At 38.6% G+C, this 15388-nt stretch overlaps 1 protein-coding gene across 2 annotated transcripts in view; it reads left to right on the top strand.

Annotated features, from left to right (window-relative positions):
* The window catches only part of acsf3 (acyl-CoA synthetase family member 3), a 58610-nt gene extending 43496 nt beyond the window's left edge, over window positions 1-15114 (top strand). For both annotated transcript variants that reach the window (XM_051116075.1, XM_051116074.1), the window contains exons 8-10: window positions 5457-5591; window positions 5669-5780; window positions 14632-15114. In XM_051116075.1, the coding sequence (XP_050972032.1) occupies window positions 5457-5591; window positions 5669-5780; window positions 14632-14758 (374 nt within the window). In that variant the 3' untranslated portion in view covers window positions 14759-15114. The remainder of the gene's footprint in view (window positions 1-5456; window positions 5592-5668; window positions 5781-14631) is intronic.
* The last annotated feature ends 274 nt before the right edge of the window (window positions 15115-15388 follow it).

Here is a 15388-nt window from a genome sequence, read left to right as displayed (position 1 = left end):
TACTTGCTTTTAGACCAATCTTGCTTGAGTTTCTGTAGCGTTGCGACGATAAATTGATGCATCGCGATTTGTGGATCGACTTCTGAGATTTTCCAAATGCATGGCAATTTTGTCTGGAATCGGTTGTGCAGCAGATGGCGCTCTAATTTAGTTTTTAACCGCAGACTCAAATGCTCATGAAGAAAAGCACTGAAGAGCATTATGTAATTAACGTAATTGCACCTTGGCTCAGATTGATGCAAGATTGATGTAAATACAGCACACTGTGAACACCCTTGTAGTCCACTTCAAACTTTTCAAACGATTTAAGTGTGTGTAAAGAACTGAAAGCAAGCAGAGTACAGTTGTTTCTAAAGCATGCAGTGTCAGCTGGTGTTAAAACCTAAGCTCAGAATCGATTTGAGAGAGTATAATGATGCATTTGGAAAATCTCAGAATCAATGTAGAATACTTTTTTGATTTGCAATGCGTCCATTTATCATCACAAACCTAATGGACTGGTTCACTGAGCTAAACAGACAGTCAGAGTGATTTCTCCCACCAGTGGTTCACTCCACCACTGATTCAAAAAGCTCATTTGGTGAAAAAGCCAATAACGGGGGTGCAAGTTGTGCCAACAGTACAGACCACGCAGCCTGACATTGGCCGAAAGCTGACTATTGTGTCTAAGCTTTAGCATTTTTAAAGTAAGTTTTGAGCTCCCACTGCCAGTCTGGGCACCTTAGTTTAATAAATTAAAGGAAGTATGAATGAAACTAGACATTTTTTATATTAAAAAAAATGTATTTGCCTGTACTAAATGCCTCACTACAATGCTAGGGTACTGTGGGTGATACCAAGGTGTTGCTATGAAAGGTATTTGGAGAGTATTTAGTTGCCACAGTGCATCATTTTTTCACATGTTGCTGCCTTACGTTAAACTGTTTTAAATTACTTTTCCCCCTCATCAATCTACACTCCATACACCATAATGGCAAAGCAAAAAACAGTTTTTGGGGGTTTTTTTTAACATATTTGCTAATTTACAAATAAAAAACTGAAATGATTCCATTGCATAAGTATTCATACTTTTGAGACAGTTGAAATTTAGCTCAGGAGCATTCATATCGCTTGAAGATGTTACTGCACATTAAGTGGAGTTAACCTGTGGCAAATGCAGTTGAATTGGTATGATTTGGAAAGGCACACACACCTTAATAAAACAGCTGAAAATGCATATCAGAGCAAAAACTAAGTCCTGAGGGAAAAACTGCCTGTAGAGCTCACAAACAGGATTGCAGCAAACCAAACATCTGGGTAAGAGTTCAGAAAAAAATCTGCTGCATTGAAGATTCACAGAAGCTTAATGGAAGAAACAACCAGGACTGATCCTAGAGCTGGACTCCTGGCCAAACTGAGCAATTGATGGAGAAGGGTTTTGGTTAGACTGGTGACCAAAATTCTGATGGTCACTCCAGTTGAGCTCCATGATCTTGTGTGGAAATAGGAGAAACCTACAGAAGGACAAACATCACTGCAACACTCCACCAATCTGGGCTTTATGGTGGTGTGGCCAAACTCAATCCTCTCCTCAGTGAAGACACATGAAAATACATTTGGAATTTGCAAAAAAGCACCTAAATGACCCTCAGACTGCAAGAACAAGATTTTCTGGTCTGATGAACCTCAGTTCCAGGAATCATGTTTGAAGAAAACCATGCACTGTTCATCACCTGGAGAGTACCATCCCAAAAATAATGTGTGCTGGTAGCAGCCTCATGCTGTGGGGCTGTTTTTCAGCGGCAGGGACTGAGGGGCTCGTCAGAGTAGAAGGAAAGCTCAACACAGCAAAATATAGAGATAGCCTTAATGAAAACCCAGTCCAGAGCATTCAGAACCTTAGACTGGGCAGAAAGTTCACCTTCCTACAGGACAATGACCCTGAGCACACTGCAGGAGTGGCTTATAGACAACTCTGTGAATGTCCTTTAGTGGCCCAGCCACAGCCTGGACTTAAACCCAATCAAACATTTTTGGAGAACTCTAAAAATGTGCGTCTGCCCCCATCCAACCTGACAGAGCTTGAGAGGTGAAGAGGTAAAGAGAAGAATGGCAGATAATTGCCAAATGGTGTTGTTCGAAGCTTGTCACATCATACCCAAAAAGACTTGAGGCCGTAAAGGTGTTTCAGCTAAGTACCGAGGTAAGGGTATGAATACTTATGCAATGTTTATGAAGTTGTGTGTAATACTTTTGCAAGGCACTGAAACTTACTGGATCATGGTCAGAAGAGTCCACCCATAAAACCTCTATGATATTCATAAGTATAAGTAATATTGATAAGGATGTTACCTTTAGGAAGGGAACGGAAGCATTGTGGCAATAAAAGATGGAAGCTAATTAAAGTTTGTGGCAGTGAGTGGTTAGGTGCTTTTGTATGGACCACATGGATGTGATTCCCATATTACTCATCAACTAGCTTTCATCTTCAACCAGTCACAGCCTATGTCTAGTTCCCTCTGCCCTGCCAACTTAACCACCCACTCCCACACACACTCACACACTGTAACCCATGACATATCGTCCTTAACCTTCACACACCTCACACACATGCACTCTCGTTTCTCAACTCCCCTTCGCCGCAGCTGGGGCTTAGCACTCAATAATGATCCACGCTGGACATCCAACACCTTTGCCCAATGTTCTTTCCTCCTTTTCTTTCACACTCAGTCACTCACCTGCTATGACCTATTTCCTGTCGACTTCATGGTCCTGCCCCAGCTGAGCCCCAACACTCGATGAGTGAGAGTCTCTTTGTCTCCGCTCTGCTAAAGAGATTGGAAGACATTCTGGCTAGTGATGACTTGTACTTTTCAAACTCAGACTGAAAACTTTGGCCTTTCATCAAGGCGTGTGTTAAAGTGGAGGCTAACACCTTGTCCTTACCAGGCACGTCATGATAAAGCTTCCATCTTTTTGATGTTAACATAGATTGTCCTAACTGGCAATGACTGTGACAAGCCACGCACAACTTTGTTGGTTGCTTGGTTTCATTTCCAGTAAACTAATAGCCAGAGCTTCAGAATAACGGCAGAAGTTTTGGGAACCTTGGCCGCTTTGAATGGCCAAGGACCGCCCAAGAGGCCATGTGACTGACAGGTAAAGCAACCAATCACGTTCCGTTTTGTGCCACAACATGTTTAAGGGCATGGAAATGTCCCCACAATAACAGACCAGTGTGTAAAACCAAAGTCTTTTCACTTCGGCCGCCATCTTCAAAACGCCTCTTGGGCATGCAAGTGCAGCTCCTATCTCTTTGAATAGGAAAACATAAAACTCTTCAAAACAGTTCACCAAGCTTACGATTAAATTTAATATTTGAAGTCACCAATGAAATCGGACAACAACTGCCCCATAAATGTTGTTCCTTATGTTCCAATATCGTTAAAGGGGTCATCGGATGCTAAGTTCACTTTTTCATGTTGTTTGAACATTAATGTGTGTTGGCAGTGCATGTACAAATCTACCCTATAATGATAAAAATCCATGCAGTGGTTTTTAATTAATCTGTAAAAATAATATCCCCTTTTTCAAATCGAGCCGTTCTCAGATGCCTGTCGGTGTGTCGTCACACCGACAGAGGCCGCTGCCACGATAGTTGATTGACATGAGCTCTTACCTTAGACCAGCTGTCACAGTCCAGTAACTTTCCTTGTTTTGATGCCAGAGCAGGGATGTAAGTTAGACAAGAATATCTCTGATTGAGTGATTGAGGTGTTGTATTGCTGGATGTAATAATGAACATAGTGGTCGTCATTTACTCCCGACATCTGAGCCGCCGAAGATGCAGTAGATTACATTTGTTTGTGAAGGGAATGCGCCTCCTGATCTACATATATCCGTCTATGTTCACACGAATCATTCATGTTCCAGCTTCACTTACAGCAGAAGTGTGTATAAGCGTTTTTTTATGAATCTTTGCGATCGGCTTTCCTTATGATGTGGTAGGTTAGGAAGTTTAGCGGCTAAACGCGGCTAAAGTAAAAAAGATTGTCTTTCCACAGAGAGAAGAGAGGGGCGGGGTGAGCAGAGCTCATTTGCATTTAAAGGAACAACCCCTTAGAATGAGATGATTTTTGCAGAGCTGATTTTGGCAAGGTAAAAAGGGTGTTGTTTTACAAAACCATTGAGAATTTTTAATCAAAGTAATTTAGAGACTTTTCATTAAGACCCTAAAGAATCATATCAGCTTGTGGAAAATGGGCATCCGATGACCCCTTTAAAAAAGGCTTATTTTTGTGCTAGAGTAGCCAATGGGCATGGGCAGTCATGAGTGCGGGTTTGCGACTGCAGCTGCAGTGATGCTGTGACTTTACTAATCAACGATTGGCCGTTTCATTTAAAAGACGGGGCTTATTTGCCATATTGGGTGTTGCACTTTCTCCCATTCATAAGTATAAGGAGTGCACAGTCTTCCTATATATAAAGTCTTTAGTAAAACTCTCTCTATGCCGCAAACTATATATTTCACACACTTTTGAATATCTAATATTTAGTTGATCCCGATAAGTGTTCATTGTTACAGTTGTAAACACAATGGCTTTCTTCTTCCATGAGGGGGTTTGACGTCATGGCATTGTTGTTTCCAGGTGAAATGTTAAAGAAGGTGACACACAATCATGTACGTTTCAACCAATCCGATGAGGACTTTGAAACTCCTGAAATGTTTCTAATTTTGTGTGCCATATGCATCAGACATTCTGCCAACAGTCTTTAGGCATGACGTCTGAGGCTGAGACTATGTACTACATAGTATAAAAATGTGATTTTTTAATTTTTGGCAAATTTGTCAGAATATGCAGTTATCTGTACAAGTACTTTTGGCTACAGCTTATGGTCATATCCTTAAACAAAAACAAAATGATTTTAGCTGATTTTAGCATTGATTTTAGCTGATTTCAGCTTCACATAGCTGTATATTAAACATCAAGTAAGTTTTGATTGGCTTCACTTTTGTCACTTTGTAGCAGTGTTTCTCTTTCAGTGAGGAAACTTGATGCCAGAAACTTGCACCTGGTTTGGATAGGGTGTACCACACTGCTCCTGCTGCTGAAGGCTGCAGTGTGTTTGTGTGTTATGGGGTGGTAATTAAGCAGTCTCCAGCTGAGCAGCTCTGTGCAATTGGTTTTTAAGATTGTAAGCAGAAGATCTTGAGCCTGACTACAGGCTATTATTAGAGCTCAGCAGAGGACAACATGCAGCAACCACACACACTCACAACTCTCATATTCTTATTATTGCCCCTTTCCACAGCTGTAGTAGGAGGATGTAGTCTATACAACCATTTGCCTCACTGCTTGAGCCCCATATGGACTCTTCAGTGATTAATAGAGGCACAGACCCCCATTAAAACGGAGAGCAGTGTGGAGGCAGGTGTAATTCGAAGGGCTATCTGACCGCTCTGGATGCTTTTTCAGGTGATACTGTGGTCTACAGAGATGGTGTGTACTGGATCATGGGCCGCACATCAGTGGACATCATAAAAAGTGGAGGGTACAAGATCAGTGCGCTAGACGTGGAGAGACATCTGCTAGCCCACCCAGATATCACAGGTAAACATGCATTCACACAAATACGCATATACATAGGGACAGGGGAATAAATTTGCACCGTTTCTTATTTTCTTTAGATGTGGCTGTGATTGGTGCGCCAGACCCCACCTGGGGTCAGAAGGTCACTGCAGTTGTGCAGCTGAAGAAGGGGAAGACTTTGAATCTGTCACAGCTAAAAACCTGGGCCAGGTAATTCATGTCCTCATTCAACCAGACTTTAGTTTAGAATAAAGTTCGGTCTAGTTTATTCTGTCTGCATTTTATTCAGCCCACTAAGAGTCTATTCACACAGAACTAATACTTGCATTTAAAAACATGAGACATGCTGAGAAAAAGTAAAAAAAGTGTAGAGCAGAAGGCAGTGTCTTGAGATGCTCTTTTTTGAGATGTGGACCATCGAAAACATTTGAAATAAAGTAATAATAAAGTAATTTAAAAAACAGAGCTAGCCAAACACCATATTTAAAGGTACAATCAAAGCACAACCACTATAAATTGATATTTGCTGATTTTTTTTTTTTTTTTTTTATACTTTCCCCACACTCCAGTTTTGCCTGATTGCCTCAACGTTTTAAAAATGAAGTGAGATGTATAAAACTTATCTTACCCCATAAATATTAATATTGTGAATATCCCAGCAGTCCTGACTGATTTTCTCAAAGGCAAGATTTATTAAAGGGATAGTTCACCTAAAAATGAAAATTCTGTCAGTAATTACTCACCCTCATGTTGTTCCAATCCCGTAAGACCATCGTTCATCTTTGGAACACAAAGTAAGATACTTTTGATGAAATTCGAGAGCTTTCTAACCGTGCATAGATAACAAACACAACAACCATGTTCAAGGCCCAGAAAGGTAGTAAGAACGTGACATTAGTAAAATAGTCCATGTGACATCAGTGGTTTAATCTTAATTTTATGAAGCTATGAGAATACTTTTTGTACACAAAGAAAACAGAAACAATTACCTTTCTTGGCCTTAAACGTTTCAGTTGCATCTCAAAATATCTTAATTTGTGTTCTGAAGATAAATGTGTCTTAAGAGTACATGAGGATGAATGAATTATCCACAGAATTTTCATTTTTGGGTAAACTATCCCTTTAAATAGATGCTAGCTAGGGCTGTATAATAAAATGATAACGATAATTATCAGAATTTTTTTTTCGCTCGATAGAACGATAACACATGTTTGATAAATGTTCAATATAATGTTTATGTGCCAAAAGCAGAACATGTTGACATTGATGGTAGGGCTGCAACAGTTTCTCAATTTTATTAGTATACAATTTGAAAAAATCCTTGATTGCATTTTGTCCGTGTCGAGTAATCGGCAAAATACCGTAAGTGGCGCATTCCACATATTAAACACATTTAAAAAAAAACATAATAAAGCATAATGCTATTAAGAATTCACAAACGCTATAAATATAAAAATATATGCAATGCATGTTTAATATATGCGCTTTAATTATTTACATGCTTGTAGGTTACGTACGTGCATCTCAAAACGGCTCCGTTCCCAGTAAATGCTGGAGATTAATAATGTATGATTCCTGTATGTCACTGACTGTTATCGTCTTTACCTTCATTACAATCGTCATTCACCAAAACTTTACTGGTAAGATACTGGTTTGTTTTATTTAGCCCATACAGACTAGTCCTGACTTCATATTTCTTATTATTAGAGGTATATTTGTTCCGACTACTCGCTGTACCAGTTGAGGTTACATATGATGACGAAAGCATGTTAGTGTTAGCTCTCCCACAGTGTTGCCAAGTCAAGCCAAGAATTGGGCTGCTTTAACACTATTGCCGCGAGTTAAAGCGACCCCAATAACGTATTATTTAGGCCAGGGGAACCCAGCCAAAAACCGTGTATTTTACCCCCCCTGGAACGTGATTTTTTAAGGGGGGGCGCCCCTTCAAAATGTGATTGGGCTACTTTTGGGCTAGTTTTGAGTAGCAATTGGGCAGGTTTTGTTGTGAAAACCTGGCAACCCTGCATTCCTGGAACCCATAGAGATTACATTGTAGTGCCTGCAGTTTAAAAAAAAAAAGTTTTGAAAAAAATCTTTGTATGAAAGTCTATGGGAACACTTTTTTTAGTCTGAGAGAAATCGCCCAAAAAGGGGCGGTACTACACAGAATGTGACTCGACTATGATTGGACTATATTTCCAGAGGCAGCACTAACAGTATGGAAGAGTGAAAGCTAGCGTAATTGAATGTGAAAGAAAAAAAAAAAACCCTTTCACGCTTTGAAGGTGCTTTTGGTGCTTTGGGCTTTTTAGTTCTCACGATTTTTAGTGAGAACCTGCCCCCAAATCATTTTAAAGGCTATTGTTCAATTAGGTCTATTTTTATTACTACAAAAAAAAAATAATAATAATTATAATAACTCAAACAGACCGTATCTCAAACAGTCAGAATATTTCAATTTTACTCTATAAATATGAGGTTGCTACAGTTTTTACGGATGTTACTGTTTTTGTTAATGAACATAATTTTGCATCTACATCGTACCATCAAATAAGGGAGTACAAACCTGTTTCATGATGTGAAACAATATCACCCATTAGAACCTGCAAAAAACTAAGAAATTAATTTCTCTATTAAGATATTTTAAGGAAAAAGACTGAAGGGCCTACATGTGCATATTTTGAAACTGAAAAATATTTTGTTATTATTAATCTTTTGAATATTGTACCATAGATTTGTGAAATGTTCACCTGTTTGGCGAGTGTTTGTCATGTTAAAAAAAAAAGTTTAAAAAGTTATTTAAAACCTGTGAAACTGTCCGGTTACATCTTTCACTCAGGAGAAGAAATCTACTTTTTTTGTAAAACTCACAGAACAGTTCACAAAAGCTGAGACTACTTTACTCTGTACATCCATCTCCTTCCACAGCTCCTCTAGAGGTCAGAATGCGATATGACAGGACCAGAGTTTTCTAGTGTCAATCAGCATCTAGCAAGACAGACTTGAACTTACTCAAAAAAAAAAAAAAAAATAGGCAGGTGATGAAATGTTGCTGAAATGCACCGGCAGCCGTGTTGCAAGTAGTTTATTCTCTCACACAGCGGTGTGTTTGGAAGTGTTTTTTGGGCTTGCGTCAGCGTGCGTGTAGCATGTTGAGTCAGACGTCGAGTTGGAATCCCTCAGGACATGCGTTAGACTCGAGAGGATTTTTAAAAGCCTCTGTATAAATAACAATAGACACACGTAGACACACTCATGGACAAGAACTCATTTAGGAGCATGCTGCAAGAACAGATGTGTTTTTGGTGGAAGAAGGGGCGGAGAAAGAAACTGGAGATGGTGAGAAGAAAGAAACAGTGTCTGGCAGGCTCTGTTTTAGCATCCCCAGTTTATTTTATTCCTATTCTCTCTCACTTTTTTTTAAATGTCACTTTTGCTGCCGAAATGTACCATTTTTGCCTGAGCGCAAGTTCTGTCAGAAGACACATGTCCCTTTATAGGAAGTAGCTCAGGGCTTTTTCTTTCTCTAAGTGTGTGAGCTCCATATGGTGTGGGGGTGTTGGCAGCAGTGCTGTGCCCTGCTGGTGCGATGCTGAATTTTTTTTTTTTTTTTTTTTTTTTTGCGGCGGCGACCGCCCTTCTGACCTGTCCCAGCCCCTCCAGCACAGCCCAGCAAAGAGCAACATGCACAAGAAAGATGCTCACTCCCCAGTGTCGTAACTCCAGCTGTCAACCTGCGTAATCATCACTCTATATATGTCATAAGGCGTACAAAGACAGGAAATGATGAGCTGAAAGTGACACGAACACTTCACGCATGCACAGAGAATTCGGCTACAGTAAGGAACAGAATATTCAGGACTGAGAAGTGCGTTCAAAATCTTCAAACCACTGCAGGGAAGAGAAAAAGAGAGGGAGAGAAAGAAAAGAGGAGGCATTAACAGAGAGACACCTTGCTGGAAGGGACTTACATAGAAGAAAACAAAATAAAAAAATCTTTTCGCACACAAAAAAAAAAAAAAACGTAAGATGATAAAGACGGCTCCAGGCCCGTAGACAACCGCAAGAGTTGGGCAAGAACGGAAAATATTTAATTAGCACAACGCTTCACTCTGCCTTTTAGTATTTGTCTTTATTTCACGCTGATTTCATTGTTTGTGGAATTAATCGAATTCCATGTATCTGGCAGCGTTTTATACAACAGAAGTTCCAGCATAGAGGGCGGTGGCTGCGTTAAAAGATATGCAAGTGGTTTTTTGTTGTTTTTTTGTATTTATGTGTGTATTTCATTTGTGACGTTTCGCATCTGCACCAAGTCATTAGAGTCTTTGCTTTGCCTGAAGATATTTTCACCACATGTTCCATATAAAACAACATGCAGCACTAAATTATGACACATCTTTATTTCCTTCCACTTCCAGAGTTGAATTTTATAGTTTCTCTCTTTTTTTCATGATTTTGCCATCTGCAACAAAATGTACAGAATGTAACATTTCTTTCTTTGGTTTACATTAGTATAACTGTACAAATGCTTTCGTTATAACACAATGCAAGTAAAAGACAGATATTAGAGAAAATGCTTTGTATATGATCAGTTTATGGTCAAATTATTTCAGACATTGCATTTGTGATTAATCGTAGCTTCTGACAGAATTCAAATTTTTAATTTTATTTTCTAATTAATCATTTTAATTGTTTTAATTTTAGTCTTAATCTAATGTGTTTAGTTAAATTGCAGTGCATTCATTTCTCTACAGTTTTCCAAACTCATTATATACAGTGGCATGCGAAAGTTTGGGAACCCATTGCAAAATCTGTGAAAATGTGAATAATTTTAACAAAATAGGACAGATCATACAAAATGGTTTTTGTATGATTTTTTATTTAGTACTGTACTGAGTAAGATATTTTACATAAAACATGTTTACATATAGTCCACAAAACAAAACAAAAAAATAGCTAAAATTATTAAAATAACCCCCTTCAAAAGTTTGGGAACCCTTGGTTCTTAATACTGTGTGTGGTTACCTGGATGATCTACAACTGTTTTTTTGTTTTGTGATGGTTGTTCATGAGTCCCTTGTTTGTTCTGAACGGTTAAACTGAGCACTGTTCTTCAGAAAAATCCTCCATGACCTGCAGATTCTTTGGTTTTCCAGCATCTTTTACATATTTAAACCCTTATGATTTTGAGATCCATCTTTTCACACTGAGGACAATTGAGGGACTCAAACACAACTTTTAAAAAAAGTTTAAACATTCACTGATGGTCCAGAAGGAAACACGATGCATTAAGAGTTTGGGGGGGGGATTAGAGATTAGTTCTGATTGCATTTCTTCCCAAAACATCTTCATCTTTTAAAGGGGTCATGATGTGTACCTTAATGTTACTTAATGTTTTTTAAGTAAAAACTCAAATAAATATGTGGGAAAATTATTATTTTTAAACCCTCATTCTGAACCTCTCTCAGAAACAGGCTGTTTTTAAATGCTTCAGTCAGTAATCCGCCACTGTTATGATTGGTCGACGTCATTGCATAGGAAACAGTATCAAAGCCCCCTCACTATTGCATGTTTTGAGTGTTTTGACAACACTATCAAAATAAAACGGTCATTTCCAGACAAAGCATTATGAAATTATTTACTTACGGTTTGATGCAGCTGCAGTCAGATCTAGTTCGCTTCATCTCTCAGCATGAACTCTTTGTGAACTCTCCATGACACTGTTTACAAAACAAAATGCTCCAATCAATCCTCTGACATGAGCCGGGATGCCATTAAAAATAAATGATCCACTTGTTCCTTACACTGGGATCCTTCTGATATCTTTACAAAGACACAAACAAGCTTAAACCAAACGTTCAAAGTGAACGTTCTTTCACTTCATATATCCTACTGACGACAGACTCAAGCGCATAGACTGTGTCAGAAAGCGAACACACATCTGTGTACTGTATCCAGTATAGACAAGTTAGCGGCAGTGATTGTAGTTTCTATTTGTTTTTGATGTGACACTCGCATTCAGCGTGATCAAGAGGCAGCCATTACCGAATGAACGCTGGCAAAGTCCCTTTAAGGCAAATCATTTCACTTGGCGGCCATCTTTGAAATACCTTTTGGGCAGGCAAGTGCAGCTCTTATCTCTTTGAATGGGGAAACATCAAATTCTCCTAAACTGTTCACCAAGCTTACAATTAAATTTCATATCTGAAATCACCAGTGAAATCTGACAAGAACTGCCTCGTAAATATAGTTCCTTTGTACTCCAATAGCGTTAAAAAAAGGTTATTTTTCAGGCTAGATCAGGCAGTGTGCATGAGCAGTACTAAGCGCACATCTCAGAACCATAGTTATATATAAGTAGATGCCTCATTAGCGACCGTTTCTATGGGCCGCTATACGTTAGCTGTCTGCCATATTGTAACGGTCAACTTGATGTCATTCACCATAGTAATCACTGAATATTCGAAATGCCACAATCCTGCACAAACCCATGGTGATGTCTTGCTTTATGCAAACGACTGGGGTTAGGTGATGTCACCTTGGCCCATTGGATCCAAAACAAGACGTTTTTGGAGCTTGATTGAATAAATGCTTTGTTTATAATGAGGAGGAACGTGACGTGTCTTTACTACACACGACGCGAAATGCAATTTGGCTGTCCACACCAGACGCGACACAACAACGCAATGTGACAGAATCACTGAAATAGCCATTCAGAAACGAGAAGCGTGAAGCGCACTGCACTCCCAACAAAATGGATAAGTTTATAATCTAATTCATAAATATTAAACCTTTTTGGTAACACTTTAGTATAGGGCCCAGCTTACACTGTTAAGTAGTTGCTTATTAGCATGCATTTTACTAGCATATTGGCTGTTTATTAGTACTTATAAAGCACATATTTGCATGACCATATTCTACGTCCTTAAAGGAGAAGTCCACTTCCAAAACAACAATTAACAAATAATTTACTCACCCCCTTGTCATCCAAGATGTTCATGTCTTTCTGTCTTCGTAAAGAAATTCTGTCAGTCATAAAGAAATCATGGTTTTTGAGCAAAGCATTTCAGGATTTTTCTTCATATTATGGACTTCAGTTGTGCCCCCGATTTTGAACTTCCAAAATGTAGTTTAAATGCAGCTTCAAAGGACTCTAAATGATCCCAGCCGAGGAAGAAGGGTTTTATCTAGCGAAATGATCAGTCATTTTTTCTGAAAAATACAAATTTGGATACTTTTTAAGCACAAAAGCTCGTGTAGCACAGGCTCTGGCATGCACGTTCACGACATACTATTGAATCTTGTCGAAAGGTCACGCGGTCAAACGCTGTTTACAAACAAAAAGGTACAACGTGTCGGACGATTCTGAAGTAGTAGGAGAAAATAAGATGTAAGAAGTTTTTCGCCATACTCTACCTTTTTTAGCCGGAGTACACAGACGATGAACTTACACGTGATTCGTTACACGTGATGGGAAGTTCGGATCATTTTACCGACTCGGACCTTTGAGTCTCGTTCAGCAAAATGAACGAATCTTTTTTCGAGTCCTTTCATTAATTTTAGCAAAATCAGCATCACGTGACAGCCCCATAACGAACGACTTGAAAAACCTGAAGACTCGAAACATTTGAACTAATTCCAGTACAGAGCCTAATAGGATGTTGCGCATGTGCAACCCGATACGACTCGTTCTTCGTGAGTCACTTTAAAGATTTGTTCAAAATGAACGAAACGTTCAAGAACAACCCGTGGACGCACATCCGAAAGCCTGTGCTACGCGAGCTTTTGTGCTTAAAAAGTATACAAATTTTTATTTTTTGAAAAAATGACCGATCATTTCGCTAGGTAAGGCCCTTGTTCCTCGACTGGAATCGTTTAGAGTCCTTTGAAGCTGCATGTAAAATACATTTCGGAAGGTCAAAATCAGGGGCACAATTGAAGTCCATTATATGAAGCAAAATCCTAAAATGCTTTCCTCAAAAACCATAATTTCTTTACGACAGAAGACAGAAAGACATGAATATCTTGGATGACAGGCGGGTGGGTAAATTATTTGTAAATTGTTGTTTTGGAAGTGGACTTCTCCTTTAATCCTAACCAATATCGAAATTAACAACTACCTTACTAGCCATTAACAAGCAGCAAATTAGGAGTTTATTGAGGCAAAAGTCATAGTTAATGGCGAGAACAGGGACCTTAAAATAAAGTGTGACCAACTTTTTAGCATGAATAAAACTACATATTGAGTGACTGATAACATATGACTAACATATCTTTGTCCTGGAAAATATTTGTTGGTTCACACTGTGTTTGCAGTTTTAACATATATTTGCTTACATTTCAAGATCTGAGGTAAATAAATAACTATTATTGATTTCAGTGTGGCTATAAATGTCACACAATATGATATTCAAACTCACATTAGACACTTTTAACATTGAATAAAGCACATAATCAGTACCTTGGATTATAATTGCCATAGTTTGTATGTTATTTTCTGGCCGCGATGTTGCAGAAATAGAACCCGTTTCAAAAACAGAAAATTCATGTCGCCGTCGCAGCTACTTAGGACAAAAATTCAGATTAACATGGAAAATACCTTTTATCGCGTGTTGTGTCGCATGTAGTTAGGACACAGTGTTAACATATGAAACTTGCAGGATGTTTAATGGTTCAAAGACTTCTTATATGCCAAAAGATCAAGGCAAATTTGATTTCTCATATTATCAACCTTTTAATGTTTTTATTCTTTGACAAAAAGATTTTTGTCATAGTTTTGTCATTCAGAGCTGGTTTTTTAGTTATCATGAAAAAATGTTGCTGACAAAAAGCTATTATGAAAATTATTTGTCAACAAAACTAACACTGTTAGCTAGGATGTATATCACACCATTTGCCGTGGGTTTACCTAGGATCTCATTTGGAACAATCAAACAACAACTATGAAAGGACAGCTAAAGTGCACTATTTCTTATTTAATGGGGTCTCTAAGTTGTCTTATTAAGTTGTCTTCAAGTTGTCTTATTAAGTTGTCTTCTCCTTTGGTTTCTTCTCTCAGGGAGCACATGGCTCCATACACCATTCCCACAGGGCTGGTACTGGTGGAAGACATGCCCAGAAACCAGATGGGCAAGGTGAATAAGAAGGACCTTCTACGCCAGTTTTTCCCTACTCCCTCTGAATGAACCACGAACTGAAGAACTGTGTCCAGATGTGTCCAGATCTAATCTTTGAAAGAAAAGAGATTGTTAAGTATCCTCACTGAACAGTAGAGGGCAGTGGGAGTGATTATACATATCCAGAATGCAAAGCACTGTATTGTTTTTAATATACTTGATTTTTTTTGTGGTGCTTTATTTAGCAGGTAATAAAAGGAAATTCAAAAATGTGTTTTAAATGGAATCTACATTCAAAATAAGACAGTGATCGAATAATCCGACTTGAGTAAATGGAAGAAAATTTGACGATGTACACATTTTGAAACAGGTTAAGACAGTAACATGTCTATTTAAAATAAAGAAATTAAATATTTTTTGTAATGAAATTATGAAATAAACTAATTTATTTTGATCAGTGATGTTTTCTTCATATGATATCAAGTGTTTGTGTGCAGCTGTGTGTACACAGGTGTGCGGTCAGGCCCAAAGGCAGTGTGGGCTTGTGGAGAAGGAAGTGATTACAGCACAGATGGGTCCTCTCTTCTGTCGTCCCTTCTATTGCACTGATAGTGCATCTACAGATAAGGCCATTGTATTGGTCCGCGAGAAAACAAGTGTAGTGGTTTCTTGACGAATCAATGTTAGGAATCCCTTACT

This window comes from Labeo rohita, chromosome 7 (genome assembly GCF_022985175.1).
Source record: "Labeo rohita strain BAU-BD-2019 chromosome 7, IGBB_LRoh.1.0, whole genome shotgun sequence".
NCBI classification, from domain to species: Eukaryota; Metazoa; Chordata; class Actinopteri; order Cypriniformes; family Cyprinidae; genus Labeo; species Labeo rohita.
Note: the sequence above shows the minus strand (reverse complement) of the source record. Positions and strands in the feature narration are given on the sequence as shown.